This window comes from Trematomus bernacchii, unplaced genomic scaffold (assembly GCF_902827165.1).
Source record: "Trematomus bernacchii unplaced genomic scaffold, fTreBer1.1, whole genome shotgun sequence".
NCBI lineage: Eukaryota > Metazoa > Chordata > Actinopteri > Perciformes > Nototheniidae > Trematomus > Trematomus bernacchii.
The window spans coordinates 3,614,202-3,636,453 of NW_022988007.1; the positions used below are offsets into that span (position 1 = coordinate 3,614,202).

Sequence of the window (22,252 nt, forward strand, 5' to 3'; positions counted from 1 at the left end):
GATGAAACACAGGGACATCTCGCCCAACCCGTTCACAGACTGGACACCACCACAGTTGGCCATCAGTCTGGATCTTTGCTAGAATATTCAAAGGAACATCATTTGAATAGCATATGAGAAGCTAGAAACAGTACGATTCTGACTGACTGAAATGACTTAAAGTATTAATTGGAAATGTGTTGCTGATATATTTCCTGTTGATCCACTGATATGGGCGACGACTATTTTCTAATCACACAGGTCAAAACGTGTGACTGTATGTTTGGACCTAACACATACACTATAGTCTATAGCAGCGGTTTTCAAAGTGTGAGGCGCGCCTCCCCTGGGTGGCGCCAGAGAGCTTCAGGGGAGGCACAGCGTGAGAAAAAAAATAACGAGAAAAAGATGAGTAAAGTGACACTTGCCCACTTTTGGCTGTCTGTGGAGACCGAGTTCCCCCACCTCGCCAAAAAGGCTGTAAAAGTGCTCATTCCCTTCACCTCCACCTACCTGTGTGAGTGCAGGTTTTCCGCATTGACTTTGATCAAAAGCAAGTGCCGGTCAAGGCTGCAGCCAGAGTATGATCTGCGTTTATTCCTGTGTGCATCAAAGACGCAGACTCATTGTTCCCACTAAAGTAGGGGTGAGTGTAATAAGGAGGCAAAGTTGACGTTCAGTGTGTTGCCGGGAGAATATAAGGATGTTGAAAATGTTAAAAATGTTAAAAAAATATGTGTTGAGAACACGGCGTGCGAAAATATACGGGTCGTGCTGCAGCTAGATTTGCCTGTCCTCTGTAAGAAGGTGTCGGCGACTGACGTGCAAGGAAGAACGGCTGTCCACAGGCTGTTCCAACTTTAACAACTTTATTAACTTCCAGGGTAGTGAATTGAACATGCTATTGTAATTGGGTGTGTGGTATATTTTCATGCACGCACACGCATGTTCCACAACACACAAACTGAACAACACTAAATTGTCCGATCGCTACCAGTGTCCTTGCGATCTTGTTATAACAACAAGTGCATGTTACTGATGCAATATGGTTGAGACCATTCGGGCTTATTCTAGAGGGGTGCAAGGAATAGTCCAAGTAGTGGGGGAGTTTTATACAATATGTTTAAAACATAAAGATAAAAATGTTTAAAAAAGTTATTGTTTAACGTTTTAAGGAGGTGACGCTACTCAGCCAATCAAATCGGTGCAGTCAGTGAGTCAGCACGATAGATTCAAACACACACAGAGACGAGACAAGAGGAGAGAAACAGTCGGAGTCATTTCAAATGGCGTGCTCAAAAAAGAGAAAGGTAGACAGCGAAAACAGAGCATTTAATGACATTTTCTCTTACTGGACCTCTTTGAAATGCAATTGAATACCCCTGCATTATAGCAACAACAACAATAACTAGAGAATGCAATTCCTGAAGAAATTGCGAGTGGGAATGCTTTATGCTGAAAAGCTGACGCTAAACTGCTATGCCGAAATGTAATGTGTAAGAAGAAAGTGAATAATTTAGATTGAAATGATACATGAACACTGGGGGCTTGAATGTGTGATGAGAGAAGAAAAGAAAGTAAAAAGGCTTGGAAAAGCAGCAGAATATTTGAACTGCAAACTTTTGAACTAACTTGATGGTGAATGATCTGTTGCCATGCCAACGGCATTTGATGACATCCCATAATACACTTAGATGCGTTGATGGCTGCATCGTTACCAAACCTGTGAAGTTTTGGGCTGTTTGGAGTATTTTCACTGAAGTTATGAGAAAACCGTGTTTCAAGGCGAGCATTGTGTTGCCATGGCAACGGCATTTGAAGAAATCTCAAAACTGTCCCGTAGATGTCTTCACGGCTGGACTGTTAGCACATATGTGAAGTTTGAGCACTTTTTGAACATTTTCATAGGAGTTATACATTACATTAGGAGGTTACATTACTCTCTCTCTTCTCTTGATCGCCCTCTCTCTCTTCTCTTGATCGCCCTCTTGATCTTCGGCATATGATGATGACACCCCATAATTGACGTAGAGCTGTTGAGGGCAGGACCATTAACCTTTATCTGAAGTCTGCTGCTCTGAGCATGTCAGTTGGAGTGATGACATCATCGTGTTCCATGACACAGGTGTTTATATTTGAGCTAACGAGGTGTGCAGAGATCAAAGGTTTCCATTGTTCTAAATGAGAGATAAACCTCTTACATGTGAACGTTTTGTGGAAGAACCGTAACAGATATCTGTGAAATTTCAAAACGTGAAGCATGTCAAGGAAGTTGAGTATCTGAAGTGTAATTTTTGTGTACTTTCGGGTTAATAATGTGGCCTTTTTGGCAGTTTAAGAAAGGTGTGTGGCTGCTGCTGTGAGGAAATATCAGCCTGAAATTACAATGGGCTTTAATGGAGACAAGTTGAAAGTTTTTGTCACTTCATGCCCTCAAGAGGCATTTTGTTTAATTATTTTTGCTTAATTATTTGTCATTTTTCAAGCTACGAGATGTTTTCCTACGTTTGACATGAAAGATTATGTCTCAGGAATGTAGGGTTTGGGAATTATGGCAGTTATGGCAAATTTCAAGATTTCCTACCCTCTAGCTGTGACATCACGCACTCTAGTTAATGTTAAAATCTGAAGAAAACCTCTTTACCAAGGTCTGAACAATGTTTAATATCTCTAAAAGTAAGAATCAGATTTAAAAGTTGTGTTACACGAATAATGTCAGGAAGAGGTGTAACATTTTAAAGTTGGAATGAGGTTTCTGAGTGAAAGTATGAAGGAACAGTTAGGAGTTGAAGTCGCATGAAGATTTGTTGAAGTCTGAAGAATTTCTCCATTGACTTCCATGTTAAAAATGTGATGAATTATGGGATGTATCTCTGGAATTATGAAAGTTATGAATGAGAAAAGTAATAGCCATCGATTCCCGACCGAGCTGAACGTTTTGATGTTTGAACGGAGTTTCTGCGATGTTCAAGGAGAAGAGGTGCAAAATTCCCACTAAATAACATATAGTGGGAATGCTGTATCAACATTCCCACTAAATAATTGGGAGGGGGGGGGCGCGGCTGTTCTTATGTTCTCTGAGGGGATGCTCACCTTCCCACACTTTGAAAACCCCTGGTCTATAGTGATGTTTAGAGCCAATGGGTTTCTCAATGGGAGGAATACAACCAAAATCTGGAGCTGAAAAGCAAACTGTACCATTCAACAAGTTTAGCATTAAAATCTCATAACCAGCACAAACACACTTCACCTTTATTATCCGAGAAAGGCTGCAGGGTAGAGGGTGTGCGTGTTTGGCCTCAAAAAAGAATCTAGGCCAGTAGGACTTTTACACTCTTAATAAACATGCTGGAAACACACAGTTTAACAGGACCATTTTAAAAGTAGATCAGTACTTGAAGGAACACCTTTGATTCAAGCTAGGTATAATTAGTTTGTGCCTTTTTGAAATAACTTTAGATTTCTATGATTTAGATGCAAGTAGCTGGTTAACATCTGTGTGATTCAATCTAATATTTAAATTAAATCGAATATTTAATATTCCATTCCTCACATACTTATGTATATATAATATCCTGCTTTATATTTTGCTACTGTACATTTGTAATTCAACATGTATAATTTCTACTTTTTTTTTCTAATGATATTTTATTTCTATTGAGATGTTTACATTTTGGAATGTTTATTTCTAGTCTTTTAATTTTTATTGTACAATGCCATATCTTTACATAAAGTACTTCTTATCTTATCTAAGAAGCTTGAATTTTGGGTTATGGCTTTGGTTTTTAACCAATATGCCACACATTTCTATAACACATGAGCCAAATTTCCAAATCTAGATGGATTAAATATCACTTTTGACTCTTTTCAAACATGGTTGTGTGTCTGGTATAAAATCAGAGTGAGGTGACTCACCGATAAGATCTGGTCCCCTCTCCTCAGCTCTCCGCTCAGGTCAGCAGGCCCTCCGGCCAGGATGAAGGACACAAAGATGCCCTCGCCGTCTTCTCCGCCCACAATGTTGAAGCCCAGGCCTGTGGAGCCTTTGTGCAGCACAACCTTCCTGGGTTCCCTGTACAGACAGTTCAGATAGTACATCAGCTCGGGGGTGTCTGTAGGTTTCAGCATCTCCAGGCCGGGCGGACATCAACCGACAGCACGGTGACCAAAACCTCCGAGCTGCTTTGCTAAGTGACAGAGCTGGAGGAGTGCTGGGGCTCCACAGGGGAACGCTGCTCTATTTAGATCACTGTCCCCGATTCAGTTCTGAAGCCAGAGGAACCTGATCACATGCTTACACACACTCTCACTCGCTTTCTCTCTCTGCTCCTCTCACAGACACATTAGCACACACACTTAGATTGGGTGTTTACACACATACATACATATACACCAGTGCCCTTCAGGGAAGTACTAGCATTTTTCTAGGGTACTGACTCAGATTCAGGCCACACACTTTCATTCTGAGAAGATTTGTGACAAGACAGACTACACAAAACATATGAGCAAGGTAGGAGTGAAGGACAGTAGTTCAACTTCTGCACTGTCAAACAAGCATGATATTTATCAAACCACACAACACTGAAAACCAGCTGTTTTGATTTAGCTATTTTGCAGTCTGGCAATGTCATGATGGAAGTAAGCAGCATACTGCCATCTGCTGGTGAAGGCATATACTACAGCAGCATGAAGAAGGTAAACAAAACATGATTGGCAGTGAGGGCTCTTTAGAGCGAAGCTGATGAGTTTATTATTTTTCTTGTTCTTCAAAAGCTATGTGGACGCCCAATCTTTGTCAGTGGTGTGATATTCATAATTATTATTATTATTATTCTTACTTATGTTCGTATAAATATATATCAATTTTTGTAATTCTCTTTTATATTATTTAATTCTTATATGAAACAACTGTCAGGAAACCATATTTTCCCTGGGATAAATAAAGTATTTCTGATTGTGATACATCATACCTAGCACATTATCTGCCAGTGAGTAATCGTTTTTGATTGTTCATTAGACAAAGGGCACTCAGAGACAAGAGACAATTATAATTACATGATCATTGTTATTATACTTGCATGGTTTTTATATGAGACACCAAATCAACCCCCTTCAGTGAATGCATGATTAATCATATAATTTTTTTTAAAACATGAATGTCTTGTTCCTGTGCTGGCAGTCTCATAGTTCAAAATGACCTCTGCAGATGTTCAATAGAGACACCTGATGTCTGAAGTCCAGGAAGACACTGCCTTGGATTTAATCAGTTTATTTGGAAGTTAAACAGTAAACTAAGCTCTAAGCTATTTGGTAAGTCATATTTTTTGCATTTTGCAAAATGCAAAAAAATATGAGTTACCAAATAGTTTCATAATTGAAATGAGTACAGCTGTGGTGTCCCTATGATGAGACAGACTCAACTCTTCACATACCAGCAGCTAAAGACACAGATACTAGCTCAGGGTTGCATGTGTTTACATGCACATCACAAGCTGCAAAACCTGAAATGTACATACTACACATAACTCTACAGAGAGTTTGGGGTTACTTTTATTTATATGGCCCAACTTCACCTCAGGGGGCTTTACAATCTTTCCATATGCTCCACATTTAGATGAAGAAACATTTGAAAGTCTGACATTGATAAAGGCGCGCACATGTAGCCACATTTATTTTAAATAAGATTCATTTTATTTAGTTTCGCAATGCAGTGTTGTCTTTCTGCATTGAAAGTTGTATTATTTTGCCATGTGGCAAAGTGACAGATGATTGGCTGAGAAGCACTGTGTTCAATATCAAACAGTTCCTTCATCAGACCTGCAGAGGATTCACATCCACTACAGAGGGGAACAGGGTCTACCATGAGAGGGAAACTGAAATGACAATTCATGATTTGGACACAACTACTATTTTGACGCATGTTATAAATATACAGATTTATTTTATCTTAAGCAAACAGTTTTTTCTGAATGTATGGTTAAACACAGATGCGGCTTTCACACCAGCGCTTTTCCCTTTCTAGCTCCTTGCTAGAGCTTTTCTGGTTCAGCTCCGGTTTCCCTTTTCAGCTCCCGCTCTGTTCACACCGCCCAGCTGCCGCTGCTCCGTTATGACGTCACCGTTTACATCGCTGATTTTCTCCCCAACGGAGCTCACAACAACAACAACAACAACGGGGGGGGGGGGACTGCGTCGGGTCGATGATCGTGTTGCTTTTAATCATACGAAGCCAGATTAAATTAAATAACGACTTCTCCAACCTTATACTTTTCTCCAGAGTGCCGTGGTTCATTGTTTATTAATGTGTTTCAGCGGCATTTACCGACCGCTGCAGTGCTGGCTGCTCTTCCACGGGAGTTTATTCTCCCGTTAGCTCCGGGTTAGCTCACACGGCTCTAAAGTATTCACTGTCTGACTGTCACACAAGCAGCTGATACATATCCCCAGTTCCCCTTAAGTGAATGTGTGTCAGTCTGAATTGACGCTGTTTGGCATCACAACGCTGTTATGAAAGTTTCTCTGGTATAACATGGGTGATGTTAGCATAGCAACCGAAGCTAAACTGACTACTTGCTAAGCCGTTTTCTACAGGCACATTTTACCGGCGTATTTTTCATTATGATTCTACTTGTGATAGTCGGACATGACAACCTGTGCAGCCCATGTATTGATTCCATCCGATAGCTGCTATAATAACAAACAAAACGTCTGCCTGCTCTCCACAATGATCAATAACAGCTAACGGATGGTCAAAGTAAGGTACAAATAAACAGAATCACACGAAGCCTGGTTAGTGTTGCCTGACTTTATAAAGTGTGTTTTTTTTTTATAAGTGTGTGGTTGCCTTCTAGTCACTTTGCTCAGCGCTACTGCTTGGAGGCAGGCATGACGAGACTCTTCAGTCGACCCATGTTCAGAGGAGGTGGGTTTAGTTTCCTGCACGCCTCAACGTAAGAGAGACGTAAGCGACGCCGCGTCATAGCTCCGAAGCTCTTGCCTCTAGACCAACAATTTTTTGGAGCTGGAAGTGAACCGGATTCCGGAGCTAAGAGGCGGCGCCGCTGCGGTGTGAACAGGAAAAACCGGTACTTTTCCAGCTCCAGCTCCGAGCCGGAGCTGGAAAAGCGCCGGTGTGAAAGGGGCAAGAGAGGTTGGTGAGGGTAAGGCACTGGTAAGAGGTTAAAGGTCAAGGTTGAAAGTATCAGTCAAAGAGAGAAACTAGAACAAACTAGGTTACTCATCTAGGTTACTCATCAACTTGGAAGCATGCAAGCTCTGTAGTGGTGCATTTATCCCCAGATACCATTGAAGTAATGGTAATGGCTTTCCATTTGGCATCACCTCCGCTTTGCGCTTTCCTCACTCACATTTTTGCTCACATCTCAGCTCAACAAATCAGTGAAGCAGGACAGAAACGTGAGGATGGAGGCATTGTCTATGTCAACGGGACCTTCCTTCCTCCATACAGCGTCATTTTGATGACATAGCAATACTCCACAGCATCTAATCTGTCTTTTGATGTTAACAAATGGAAGCAGTTTACAAGAAACCTACCTGCAGTGTTAGAACTTTTGCCCCAACACCATTATGGATCTACTGGTGTGTCACGTTGTCCATGTGATTACACTGATACATGAATCAAATCTGACTACTTCAAAAAGAGCATAGACATAAGTGAGCAATACATTCGGCTATAAATGCACAACATCTACGAATTGCTTGTAAGTGATTTTTAGTATTGGTTGTGCAGCAGTGCTGGAGGTAGTTACTGAAGTTGAATAGTGCTGCTTTCAATCCATACATTGTGGAAGCCAAACGTAGGCAGGCAGTGAGAGCAGGCCAAGCTGTGCACGAGGAAATGGTAACATGGCATGCCGTTTAAATACAGGAACAGGAGGTGTGAAATACCTGGTGATGTCCGAGTCAGGGAACAGGCTTAACTGATATGGGAGGGGGGCGGAGTGGAGGAGGCTGGAGTGGAGGAGGCTTTTGTCGCACTCCACTGGGGAATAGTGTCGGGGGGAGGGTGCTTTGTCACATAGTTTGTTCACAGTGCTGTAAACTGGCTCAGGAGGCCTACAGTGGAGTGAGAGACAAGAGCAATAAGGTTAGTGTCCAGAGACAGGGCGGGGTAGAGGGTCTGTGATACATACAATGGAGGCACACAGATGAAACACAGGAAGAAAAATAGAATCAAAGCATTATATGTGATATACTTTGTGTGTGCTCCATTGGAAAAGTCATCATCAGTAACAGGGAGGAGGAGGAGGAGGAGGAGGACGGCCTTCGCTACAGGACGTTACCTCACTTTGTGTATGGGACGCGGTGGAGAGTGTGGTGTTTGTTGTAAATGGTATTTGGTTCTTCCTGGTTAAGCACTTAGTCAGAGAGAACATACTCAACCACCAGATATTCTTATATAATGAATGACTTATTTTCATTATCCACTAATCTGTTATTTCCCACTGCCGTGTCTTTAAAGAAAATCCTTTAGTTTGAGAAGCTGCAACCTGGAAATGTTTAGAATGACAAATGACTTCAATGAATTACAAAATGATTAGTATTTAGTGTTCATGGCAATTATGAGCCTATTCAAGGATGTAATTGTTGTTTTTTTTGACATGGTTAATAAAATAGTTTTATAATGTCACATATTGGTATTAAAGCTTAAAGGTGGGGTAGGTAATTTTGGAGAAACCAGCTCGAGTGCGCTAGAATTTGAAAATACACAACCGGAAAAAATCTGCCACTTCCTTACAGAGCCCCTCCTCCAACACACACGAACGCGCACATGACCAATGAGGGACACGAGATAAGTTTGTGCACAGATGGAAGGCGGACAGTAGTGATGGGAATTATGGCTCTTTGAAGGGAGCTGGATCTTATGGCTCCGTTCCTTTCAAAGAGCCGTTCAAAAGAGACGTTTTTTTTTAAAGGGGGCGGGGTTACTAGGTTTATCTGCGAAATAATCACCAGGATAATGATTGACTGTATTGCCAGACCTAATGTCAATAATCTGCATTGTAAACATGACACAAGGTGGCGCCATATCCATGTCATCATGTCAGTGAATGTACTTTGAATTTACCCTCTGTATGTGATAAGTAAATAAAGTTGCCTTGCCTTGAATGAAATTCACGCAACTCTTAATATTAGATACTGTGTTTTTAAGTGGCGATGGAGATTATTTGTTGATCCTGCTTTAAAGGATATTTTGCCTTTACAAATGGTGCGCTTTATCACTGCCTGGGTTTTGGTTGAAGTGCATCCAAATGCCGCGTTTGGCTCATTTTTCATCCGAAAAACACGTTGTCTACCTGTCCTGTACCACTTGGTATGACTTCTCTCTCTCGCGTATTCCGTTAAGACCCACCCCATCTCACTCCTCGTGCTGAAACCTACCAATCAGAGTAGGGGGGGGATCTTCACAGAATACGTTTGGGGAACAAAATCAAGCTTTTTAAAAGGCGAGTGGATTTTGGCAGGCAGTGAGTGCGGACCAACGATTGAACGATAACAAGAACGGCTCTCACCAAGTAGGACTCGGTTCCCCTCGTTCGTACCAAAGAGCCGTTCAAAAGAATCGGCTCGTTAGCGACCGACACATCACTAGCTGACAGGCAGGTAGGCCATCCAGTTATTTTAGCCGGGCCGGCTAAAATGATTGGTCGTGCTTTTTACAGTACTACGGCTTCCACAGATGACATTTTTTTATGGATTTTTTGTCAAAGCACTTCAGATATTCATTGCTATCAGGATGTTAAGAGCATTCCATGGAATATAACAAAAAGTGTATCTCGAGCCAGTTTCTTAAACTTACCTACCCCACCTTTAAATGATTTATGGTTTGTAATTCATTCATTTTGGATATGTACAAATAGGCCTATGTAGCGGGCTGATCAAGGAGCTATTACATATCATCTATTTAGGTTAAAAGTAGTGTAAGATATGGTTAGAATTTAAAGGTACAATATGTTATATATATATAACACAACTAACATTATCAACAGGTTGTGAAGACGTTACAGTGTGTTGCACTGACTCAGATATCCTCTGAAACTAGCATGCTAGCAGCTAGCCCCGGGCCAGGTGCCTGGTGGGGCATGTAGAGGCTCTCAGAGCACTAACATGCTCCCACTGGCTGCGGAGCCACATATCCATGGTCTGTAACTGTTTTATAGTTTGTTCTTTGGATTGATCCCCAGTTCTGCAAACGTTCTGTTGCTCAAAACGACAAGAGACAGTTGCTTCCCGCGGGCAGTGAGACTGTTAAACAACTGAACTGCTGAAACAACTTCAAAACATTCATCTGCTACTCAGTAATATATATCTAATATCTAATATATATCATTCCAATAACTTGTATATAGACTCGTACTGCACTATTCCACATACTCACTTTATTTTAGAACTATTTTTCTTTTTGTATTGCTCTTGCTATCTGTATTGTTATTATGTTGCATTGTTGGAGAAGCCTGTGACATAAGATTTTCAACAACATAATTACTCTGTAGCTATGTTAGTTTGACAATAAAGAACCTTGAACCTTGAACCTTGGCTCATCCTCAAAAAGTCAAATCATGATGTGTTTTCTATTTCCATCAATTCCTTGCGACCAATAGCATGCTAATGGAACATGCAGGGCATGCAGATTGTGAGTGAGCAGTATAAATATCTCACCTTAACTGGAAGTGCTGGGAATCAAACCTGTGACCCTCGCCGTCATCTAGCGAGGCATTTCTAATAAAATAAAAATAGTGCTCATTCATTTTTGTTCATAAATTGACACTGATGATAGACAGACTTTGGGGCATGCGGCACACACAAAATAGAGATAGCTGAAACAGAAAAGTAACGCCCTTAAAGAAAGTGAATCGGAGATTCTTCCACAACAACATCAGCACACATCAGTGTCGGGTAACCTGCTGCAGACACTGCACACATTCATTGCCGGTTCATGCTCAGTGTGTGCATGTCTGCTGTTTATGAACTGATGGGCACTCACAAGTGTAAACTGGAGCATTCAGTTTTAAAAAGGTCATTTATTTGTAACTACCAAAATCACAATCAAATAAATCACTTCAAATGAAATGATTCACCTGAATTCAGTGTATCTTTGGGTTGCCTGTCTGCTCTTTTGTCGCATAATACTCTACTGAAGCCACAACATTTAGGGACTTCTTTCATTATTGGAGCACACATTTAAAGAGCGATATCGCAGTGAAGAAGGAAATCAACATCTGCAGTCCTTCTTAGCATTTCAGCATCTCAAAAAATGAATGACAAAAAGCCAATTACATTACTGACCAACATCGCAGTGCCATCAAAGGAGAATTGAGTGTGACAGTCATAGGACACACAGGAGCCAGAGAGGTCTGGACAGTTGGCTTGTTTCTCCTGCTGAATCACCTGGGATAAGCTGAGCTGAGGCAGCCAGTCAGTTCAGATCAGACCCAAACGCAGCAACCTTGTGAAGATCCGAAGGTGCCATGGAGGTTTGGTCACACGTACTGCTCTAACTCATGACCCAGATGTTTCGGCCCTCTTCACTTTCTGAGCTTTGGTGTTTTACTTGTCACATTAGTGATAAAATACTGGAGTTGCTTTATCAGTTATAACAGGGAGTGAAGATCCATCTGGCTTTATTACAATGTGTGTTCTAACTGTGTGTGGAGAACACGGAGAACAAGAGCCGCTGTCAGAGTGCTTCACTGTAGGTCAGCGAGGTAATCTCAAGAACCTTGGCCAAGAGCGAGTAGTAAACCTCTTAACTCCAAAGAGAATGGAGGGCTAATCCCTCACTCAACAAAGCTTAATACAGGGGTCCTTCAGTTATCCTCTGAAATGGGCTTTTGTTATCACTATGCTGCAGCATTCCATCACCGCTCTTTATTTTGGGGTATGACAACACAAGAAAATGATTGCCACAGCACGCAACAATGACCTAATCCCACAGAGCAGCATTAACAAGTCATGTATTTACTTGTTCATTATGATATCCACCATATCCTTGTTGTGCTGCCTACAAATATATGCTTCGGTTTGCCAATCTTCTTTCAAATACAATACATATTTATATAAACAAGCATTTCTCTTGAGATTTGCCTTGATAGGACATTTGGCCAACTTGGGGGTGAGCCGTGTGGCGGCTTAATGTGGATTAGGTGTTAGGGCAGCTGAGGTGGAGCTGCTAATGTTTGGCTGTGACTCTGTGGAGACGTCTTAAGGTCTTCTGTTGGGACTGGGAGCAGTAAACACAGCAGATATTTTGGTCTGCCAAATTATAAACCAATATTTTCAGAGCCCATGTTATCTAAGACTGGGTTACAATTCCATTCCACTGTTCATACATAACTAAAACGTTTAACATCACTAAAAGCCTTACATTTGTATTTATTGGTAATGATTTGCAGCACTGTGTTGGATAAGACACTTTACAGCTCTTAGAACAATCTTTTGAACAATTCTCCCATAGTTTGAATTCCTCACAGCTGCCTTATGATGCTTGTAGTTTTTTCTACACACACATGAATGCACTCCTGGCTCTGACCATGCAGTCTTAGGTCACTTTACTGCACTGCTTTCTAGAAATAGCGGTTGTAGAAATGTACCCTATTAATGAGCGAGCTTATCTTTGCAAAAGTAACATAGTAACTTGTCATATCAGCTTCTGTTTTTTCACAACCCAAAAAGCTCAACTAATCCCTGGAAAAGATATAACAACGCACTCGTGACACACCAAAGCCCCCTGTGTCTTGCCACTGATGACACATCACTACCACAGAGACACACCATGGGCAGATACAGATTTCTCAGCACATCACGTTCAACCTGTCCTTGTGCAATGATGGAACCGCTGCTGTAAGGCAACATTTACCATGACTAAATCATTTCCTCTGATAAGTAGCTTTAACAAAACCTTTTTTAAACCACAGCTTGGACCCCAACAACAGCACACTTTAGAGTCCCATGGCTCTGTTGTGTTTTTATTTTTAAATCTGGATGCTCCAATGTTTTCTAGGCATTTGTCACATTACCACTCACAACACATTGTCTAGAAAGGAATCATAGAGACATTCAGACACATACACAGAACCCAGGACAGGGAGCGGCGGTTATAAGAAGCTGTTCCTGGGGACCGTTCAATACAACATCCTGATTGGGAATCAGGGGCACCAAAACTATATTTTAATAAAAAACAGGTGATTCCAACACAACATGCACATGTTTTCTAATTGCACCAGAACTCAGAATGGGGTTTCAATTGAATTGCCACACAAACACAGATCAGTCAGGACAGGGGGGGGGGATTTTCTACCTTTGTAGTTGTCTGTTAGGAAAGGGAGGTAATTACCGTAAAAAGGAAAAACCCTCCAACCTGTTTATATCCTCTTCCCCAAGTAAGTGCCTAGGGAGGGGGGAATAACTCCCAGGGGAGATGGGGGGGAGGCCAGACTTGTACTCCAGAGTGCCACTGTTGATGGGGGAGGAGATATGACTTTCCATGGCTGGAGAGAATGCTGTAGAGAAGAGAGAGAAAACAAAAACAGAGCAGCTGCTTGAACAGTCAAACCCAACACACACATTTCCCTCATATCACAAAATCATTACTGCGTCATTATTATCTCCAATGTTTCTTATCTCTAATATTCTCTAAAGTTTATATTTGAAAGTTAAAATACAGGGGTTGAATTCTAACCACTCAACTTGTTTTTGAATTGATGTGAAAATTCAAAACATGTATATATTATTATACATTATATTATATTATATAATCTTTTATCTCAACTAGACTACAAGGAAATAGTGCTACTTGGAGATTTTAACTGGGACTGGTTAACTTCTGTGTCAGAGGATTTAAAAAACCTTTGTATCTCTCTGAATGTTACTCAGATTGTTGACAGTCCTTCTCGCCCTAACATTAAGTCCCCTAATAAATCCTCCCTAATTGATCTCATTCTAACTAATGTTCCCTATAAATACTCATCTGTGGGAGTATTTGCGAATGATGTGAGTGACCACTGTGCTGTAGCCACAATTAGGGACACTAAGGTCCAAAAGGTTAAACCTCGTATTGTCATTAAGAGAGACATAAAACATTTTGTGGAGCAGGGTTTTGTACATGATCTGTTTGGGTTTGATTGGGGAAAAATCGATCTGTGTGCTGATGTAGAAACTGCATGGTCTTATTTGTATCTTGGTTTTATGGAGATCATTGATAGACATGCACCCCTGCGTAAATTTAGAGTAAAGGGACGAGACAATCCTTGGTTTTCCTGCTGAACTGTCCAGTCTCCTGCATGAGAGAAACAAGGCTTGGGCAAAGGCTAGGAAATCAGGCTCAGAGGTTGAATGGCTGCGTTTTAGGCAGCTAAGAAATAGCTTCACTTCACATGTCAAAAGTGCTAAGTCGAAGTACTATTTGTCAGTTACTACAGAAAACCTAAATAATCCTAGAACATTTTGGAAAGCCATAAAATCGATATCCACCGGTGAGATCCGTAATGAGCTACCTCCGTGCCTTACATCTGGCTCTATATCGGACAGGGCTACTATGCTACATTGTTTTAATGAGCATTTTGTGTCCTGCGGTTCTATGTTTGATTCTGTGACTAACTCTGCTTCTGTGAACACCACAGTCGGTGACTCTGAACAATGTGGTCTGGAAAACCCTTTCAGTTTTACTCCTTTTACTGTAAATGTTGTTCATGAAGCATTATCTAAGTTAGATCCTAAGAAACCGGCTGTGCCCCATCACCTAATGTGTGTGTGTATATATAGCCCTTCTCTCCCTTTGTCTTGTGCCAGTTCGTCTTGTCTCCACGTCGAGTCCATGTCTGTTATCATAGTGAATCTTTTGTTTATAATCTTAGTTTTTCCTATTAAGTGATTTTGTTTGTAGTTTTAAGTTTGAAGCTTTAGTCTTTTATAAATAAAATGTATTTTTGAGTTAACTGAATCGTGCATCTGAGTTCCTGTGAGCCCATCGTGTCAAACATAGCACCATCACTGCGACAATGAAAGTGGTGAATGATATTGCTGGTGTTTTAGACAATAAGCAGAGTTGTGCAGCTCTGTTTATTGACCTTTCCAAAGCGTTCGATACCGTCGATCATCACATCATTCTATCCCACATTGAATACTGTTTGACAAACTGGTCGTTTGCTTGTGCCACAAACCTGAAACCTATAGAACAGCTGTACAAGAGAGCTATCAAGGTGTTTGACAGAAAGCCATATTCATACCACCACTGTACCATCCTTGAAAAACACAATTTCTTGAGTTTTGACAATTTGAAGTCTTTAAAAAGTATGAGCTTTATTTATAAATGTTTACATGGGCCCCTCCCTTAGGGGAATTCATCCACAGAAAACACACCGGACGCTGCACTAGGTCAGAAACCAGAGGAGACTGTGAGGTCCACCGTAGACGGACCACTTTTGGACAAAATGTCCTCTCCGTTAAAGGCAGCTCTTTGTGGAATAGCCTCCCAACTGAGTTACGGGATTGTCCCACTCTCAATAGCTTCAAAGGCCAACTTAAAGAATGGATGAGAAACAAACAGACGTGTAATCACCGCTAACTGCACTTTAACACAGGGGTATCTCCTCTTGCACTTTAGGTAGCTCTTGTATCATCTCTTGCACTTAATATGTCCTAGCTGCTACATTGTGCTGCCATGTGGTAAATGCTTGTGTGCTGCTCTTGCTCTTTTTCCTTATCATGTATTTATTTTTTGCTATGTTTATAAATGTCATGTTCTTATATGTTGTATGTCAGGGACTACGGATGGAAATGAGCTCAAAGCTAAAATTTGGCATATTTACACTTGAAGTATTATTTGTTTTAAGTGTTCATTAATGTGCATTGTCCCTATTCAAATAAACGATGAAATGAAATGAAATGAAGCAGAGGCTACTCAGTATTGGCTTATCCAGCCATGCAGTGGGGTGGTTTGTGAACTACCTCTCTGAAAGGTCCCAATGTGTTCATTTTGATGGGCTGTCTTCTGAGTGGTTAAACATTGCTAATGGTGTTCCTCAAGGTTCTGTTTTAGGTCCACTTTTATTCTCCATCTACATCAATAGTTTAGGTCAAAATGTCGATGGAGCTACTTTGCATTTTTATGCGGATGATACCGTGATGTACTGTGCAGGTCCCTCCATTAAGGAGGCTGGTGTTAAATTACAGGCTGTTTTTAACATTATTCAGACTCAGCTCTCTGAGCTTAAGCTTCTTTTAAATGTTGATAAAACTAAGTTAATGCTATTTTCAAAAGCCAAAAAGACTCCAGAGACTGCTTTGGATATTGTTACTGCGCAAGGACAAGTACTCCAAGTGGTTAGCTGTTATAAATACCTTGGTATCTGGCTTGATGATTGTCTCTCTTTTAAACTTCAGGTCACTAATCTGCTTAAAAAGCTGAGGGTCAGACTAGGTTTCTTTTTCAGAAACAAGTCCTGTTTCTCTTTTGAGGCCAGGAAAAGGCTCTGTGACCTTTTGACCTGTGCTGGACTATGGTGATTTGATCTATATGAATGCACCTGCCCATTGCCTGGAAAGGTTAGATGCCGCCTATCACAGTGCTCTGAGATTTGTTACTAACTGTAAAGTACTTACTCATCACTGTACCCTGTATGCCAAGGCAGGTCTGCCTTCACTTACTGTTCGGAGGCTCAGTCATTGGTACATGTTTATCTATAAAGCCATGCTGGGTAAACTCCCGTCTTATATCTGCTCTCTGATCACACAGAGAGTTGCAGGTAGCTATTGCCTGAGATCCCAGGATGTGGTTTTGTTACATGTGCCGAGTGCAAGGACTGACTTAGGGACGAAAGCTTTTATGTGCGCAGCTCCTCTTGCTTGGAACAGTCTGCAAAAGAATGGAAACTGAGCAATTTGGTTCCACTGCCTGTTTTTAAAGCACGGATAGATGCTATGCAATCTGATACTGTTGGTACCTGTACATGTTGATAGGTATGTCAATTGTAAACCTGTAACTGTGTTGTATGATGTCCTTCTTGTATTTCTGTTGTTTTATGTTTTGATGTCTTCATGTGGAACCTACTGCAGCAGGTCTCCCTTGAAAAAGAGATCGATGATCTCAATGGGATTCACCTGGTTAAATAAAGGTTTGAAATGAAATGAAATGATATTTGAAGAATAAAAAAGCAAGCAGAACTGTCTAAGTTATGTCATAAGTGTAACTACACAATAAAGATAACGTTTTATGAACAGCCTTTCCAGTGACAAATTGAGTTCATTTAGAGACTGAATAACAATGATATTTAATAGCGAAATGTATAACTCGCCTTATACAATAAACAAAGGAGGTTATGGTTCTGATTGGTCACTCACTCTTGAAGTTTAATTAAGCAGTTTTGCCTTGCTTGTTAATTTCTGTTATTATAAGTATGTCAGTGGCTGTGTGTGCAGAAAATCCATGGATGCAGCATAAACATGTTAAGGTTTTGTGTATTTGTGAAATATAACGGATATCGAGAGATGCTTTAAAATCTCACACTACACATGACACAGTTGTACTTTTACACAGCTCCCTGCAGTATGTAACACTTTTCTAACAGCTGATGACTCATCATTTTAAATACAAAAGGTGAGGACTTACAGTGTGTGATATCAGGAGGCCCATAGGGATCTGACAGGTAGACATTGGTGGGCTTTCCCACCTTTAGGTAGACCACGTCCGACGTGTTCTTCAAAATGGCCACAGCTTCTTCATGAGATACTTCCTCCAGACTGTAGTTATTCACCTGTCCACACACAGATACAGTACAATCAGCAGTGTGATTTCTTCCTGCTGTAGAGATCCAACCGGCCTGCTCCCTGCCTCCAGGAGACTGGATTAGGACAGATGGTGTTCAAGGGACAACACCACAGTAGGAAGGTAATGCTTTTAGGCGCTGGTTAAGCAGGAGGGCTGGCTCTTCAGACAAATCCTGTTCCACAGCTGAGCCAGGGCCCGTTTCATCACGTCATTATCAATTAGACTGAAGCTGTAAGACTATTGTCTGATGTGTACACTGCTTGGTTAATGTACTGTACAAAGTGTGACATGATTCAATGAATCAACATTAGTCTCTTGCATATCTCTCTCTATAACAGGGTTTGAATAAACTTGACAAAGGTTGGGTTATTTATAAATCTCTACAGCAGGCTCTTGTGATGTCAAAGGCTATAAGGAGTGGTGGACTGAAGTACTGCACTTACAGTTGTGAGGTACTTGTACTTTTATTAAATCTTTACATTTTCTTTTACTCCATACTCCACTACAATTCAAAGGCAAATATTTTATTTTTGAATTCCACTATATTTATTTGATAACTTTAGTTACTTTTATGATGCAGGTGATAATATCTGTCCATCGTTTATGTTTGTTTATGTTCCTTTACAGCTAAACTTAACTAAGCTACGACTGCTTTTCGTTGTGCAACCCTGGTTACAGAATGACAATAAATTAGCCTTGATCCTTATGAATCCTTGAGTTTAAATTCAGATACCTAGTTTACCATATTAGCACCAAATAATTTGTGATATAGTATTGTAAGTACATGGTAAATGGACTGCATCTATAGAGTGCTTTTCCACTCTGTACTTTTTAAGAGTGCTTTCACTATACTAGTCAGCCTTCACACACAATAGTGGCAGAGCAAAGGCAGCCATACAAGGAGTATGTTAAACCCAATTCCACAACATTTCCACCCCCCAAACTGACCACTGAGTTGGAACAATTCAACAACTCTAAGCTTCATAGAGTGCCTGCTTATGACCTAACCTTTTGTATTAGATTTTCTTTCAATGGGTTACTTTAGTGTGTTGGCTGTTTGGACATCCAATTGTTTAACGGTTCCACGGAGGTTCAGTGAAGAATTACTGTATTGTTTTAATGTGAAAGTGTCTCTGAAAATATACCTAACATTTATTTGCTTAAATATACGTATGCAAGCTTTTAAACTTAATCAAGTACTCACCATTAACAGCCTGTCCCCTACTTGTAGTCTGCAGTCCTTCTGAGCTGCACCGCCATCAATGATCTTGGTGACATAAATGCTGTTGTCTCCTGGGATGTGCTGGTTTCCAACGCCACCTGCAATACTGAAGCCAAGCCCTGTGTGTGTTTGCATATGTGAAAGTAACTGTTTAGTTTCTAGGTTGTGTGGATGACAGTTGTATGTTAAGCATCATGAAATACCACCAATATATAACGTGTATGTGTCATGATACTGTACATGTCAACGCTTATACATTTAAATGTTCTTTTAAACCAGCAGTTTGTCTAAATATTATATACTGTATATTCACATTTGAAAGTTTTGGGTCACTTTTTTGTTGGAGGAACAGTTTTACAGAAAACATCTACTGTACTTTGGGTGACTACAACACCCCAATGCACAGAGCAGTACCGCTAATCTCATTGTAAAAACGAAATATGCTGAAGGAACAGTGGCTACTGAAATGTTCAACTGTTACAATACTTCTGTGTGTGATTGAATGTATGGTGGACTGTGTGTGTGTGTGTGTGTGTGTGTGTGTGTGTGTGTGTGTGTGTGTGTGTGTGTGTGTGTGTGTGTGTGTGCCTGAGCCCACCTTTGGGCCCTTTGATGAGTTTGATCTCGATGATGGTCTCCAGCATCGGCCTGCGGCGCCGCACATACAGCCTCACGATGGAGCCTGCCACCTTCAGAGCCTCCACCGCCTTGCTGTGGCACACCTCAGACACGTCGGCATCGTTCACCCGCAGGATGCAGTCGTTTACTCTGGGAGAGAAGCAGTGTGGAGAAATGATCATTATTATTAGTAATCATTTATAACGCCAAACAAGAAGTCCTCTTATATGGATTCACACTATGTTGACTACTTTGTGTATTGTCGTTCTATCACAATTAAAAATAATCAGTGTTGACAAGTTTGATAAAAGAAATTCCAGCTACGAAAATGTACAAAAAGATGAATGTGTAGAATTGAATAAGGTGAGGTATGACTACTTAAAGAGCCTGTGACACGAGTTTCCCCCATCATCCAAACCCATCAATTTTAGTAAATATTGTCCCCTTGAAACCGTTACTGAACTGATTTGGGATATTTGTACTTTGATAACCATTAATCTCCCCTTAATCTCCCCTTCAATGTTGACCATATTCTGGATCTTCTCGGGGGTTCTTCAAATCCCGCCAAATTATGTGTGACGTAATTGCGGGCCAAGAGCTCCAGCTGCACCGTTCCGGATCCCAGCATCTGCATGCAAACGCACGATGGCGCACACAGCAGCAAGTTCAGACAGCGATGACAGTTTAATTTTGAACGTGTCTGAGAGCTCATATGAGGCTGAAGGATCGGAAAGTGATAGTCATGACATCGTAGACGATATTGGCTATATGCCCTACAGATTCGAACCATATGCCTCTGAGTCTGAATCGGATGAAACGAACTCCGAGTCGGACAGTGGAGACGACAACCCGCCCGACGATCGTGAGATACCTCTCGATCTACAACGCATGAAGAATTTTTTTATTTTTTTTATTTAGCCTTTATTTATACAGGTGTAAAATCTCATTGAGACACAAGGTCGCATTTTCAAGAGAGACCTGTCAGTGGTAACACTACCACACAAAGCTACAGACAGACAGGACACTAAACACAGAGGCAACACTAAAATACAACAATGTGGAATGGTTTGTAAACTATTTTATTTACGGAGTTTGACTAAATAACGATTCTGTTTTCAAATAATGGCAGTGGACACTAATCAGTTTATGTTTTATCTGTTAGAAGTTTAGGAATTAGGTGCGTCAATATGGGCGATAATACGGTCATGTAGCCAGTGGCGGACTGGGACTAAAAATCAGCCCGGGACTCTCGACCGGCCCACTTCGGTACCTTTAGTAAATTGTCAACGGGGGGAGTGGGGGATGTGCTAGTGACTTATCCGACCGGCCCACTTCGGTACCGGCCCATCGGGATTCGTCCCGATGGCCAGTCCTCCACTGCACCCAGCCCAGCCCACGTAAACTGTCAACGGGGGGAGCCTCGCTGCGGGGAAACAGTGGACCTAGTGTCCCGATCGGAGTGGGAATAATAATAATAATCATAAATCATAATCCGTGCATTTTATCCATTAATTTCCCCAACATTGTGGTAAAAAAAACACACGTTTAATCCACGTTGGTGTACTACAACTACAAAAAGCATCGGTTTGTTTTTTATCAGGAAATGCAGACCGGCTCAAACAAACGATTTTTAATCATCATCCTCACGATCATTTAATGTATCATATGTTCGCCGAATTGACATGAAAGCACTAATAAATGTAGTTTAATCCACTTGAGTTTACAACTACAAAAATAATCGGTTTGTTTTTATATCACATCCGACGGGAGGAAACTCAGCAGCTCTCACTACCGATTTTTAATCCTAATTTAATCATCATCTTCACCACAATCATTTATGTTTATGTTCGCCTAATTGACATGAAAAGCACTAACAAATATGAATATACTGTAGTCAACTTCATTAAAACGTTATTAACGTGCCTAAACTCAGTAATTCACCATTTCTACACATGACAACACACTTTGTCCGTGTTTGGCTCTCTCGCCGCACAGTGAAGCCTTCCCGCATTGACGTCACTTCCGGCTTCCCCCAAAACTTCAAATTGAGTCGAAGGAATTTCCCCGCGATGTTCGAAATTATTGATATTTATCGGAACGGTATCGCACCTTCTTTTTTAAGCTGACGGTTCGAGATTACTAGTAGCCAAATATTTCATTGCACAACAGTTGTTGGGAGGCTGTCACAGGCTCTTTAAGCATGTTTGTTCCTCCATCTACATTTTGGATATTAAATTGTAATCTATGTTGCTAATAGCCGCGTTCACACCAAGTACTTTCCTGTACTTAGTTCCGGCACTAAGAGCCCTGGCGCTTTTAACCCCAGGGTACTTAGTACAGATCGCGTTCACACCGAAGTACTTTTCCCTGAGGGAAGATTACAAGTACAGTAGGTGGCGGTAAGCACCTTAAAGTTGTTTGCAACCCGCTACAAAACAAGAGAAGAAGAAAAACTGATACAGGATCTGTTTAATCGCCATGTCGGTTTTCTTTATTGCACTCTCAAGACATAACATTAAATAGAAATATTTTAAATGTAACTAAAGTGTCAGTTGTACATGTCAGTAAACATTGTCAATATAAAATAAAGTGTCAGTTGTACTATATAATAACAGTAATAACAATATAAAATAAACTCCCAGCTGTAG

At 40.9% G+C, this 22,252-nt stretch overlaps 1 protein-coding gene across 1 annotated transcript in view; it reads right to left on the reverse strand.

Annotated features, from left to right (window-relative positions):
• The window catches only part of dlg2 (discs, large homolog 2 (Drosophila)), a 150,913-nt gene that overhangs the window by 11,547 nt on the left and 117,114 nt on the right, over nucleotides 1-22,252 (reverse strand). The window contains exons 6-12 of the mRNA XM_034117317.1: nucleotides 19,585-19,754; nucleotides 18,969-19,105; nucleotides 17,606-17,750; nucleotides 13,358-13,499; nucleotides 10,660-10,719; nucleotides 7,888-8,055; nucleotides 3,895-4,051 (exon numbers count right to left, since the gene is read on the reverse strand). Coding sequence (XP_033973208.1) covers nucleotides 3,895-4,051; nucleotides 7,888-8,055; nucleotides 10,660-10,719; nucleotides 13,358-13,499; nucleotides 17,606-17,750; nucleotides 18,969-19,105; nucleotides 19,585-19,754 — 979 coding nt within the window. The remainder of the gene's footprint in view (nucleotides 1-3,894; nucleotides 4,052-7,887; nucleotides 8,056-10,659; nucleotides 10,720-13,357; nucleotides 13,500-17,605; nucleotides 17,751-18,968; nucleotides 19,106-19,584; nucleotides 19,755-22,252) is intronic.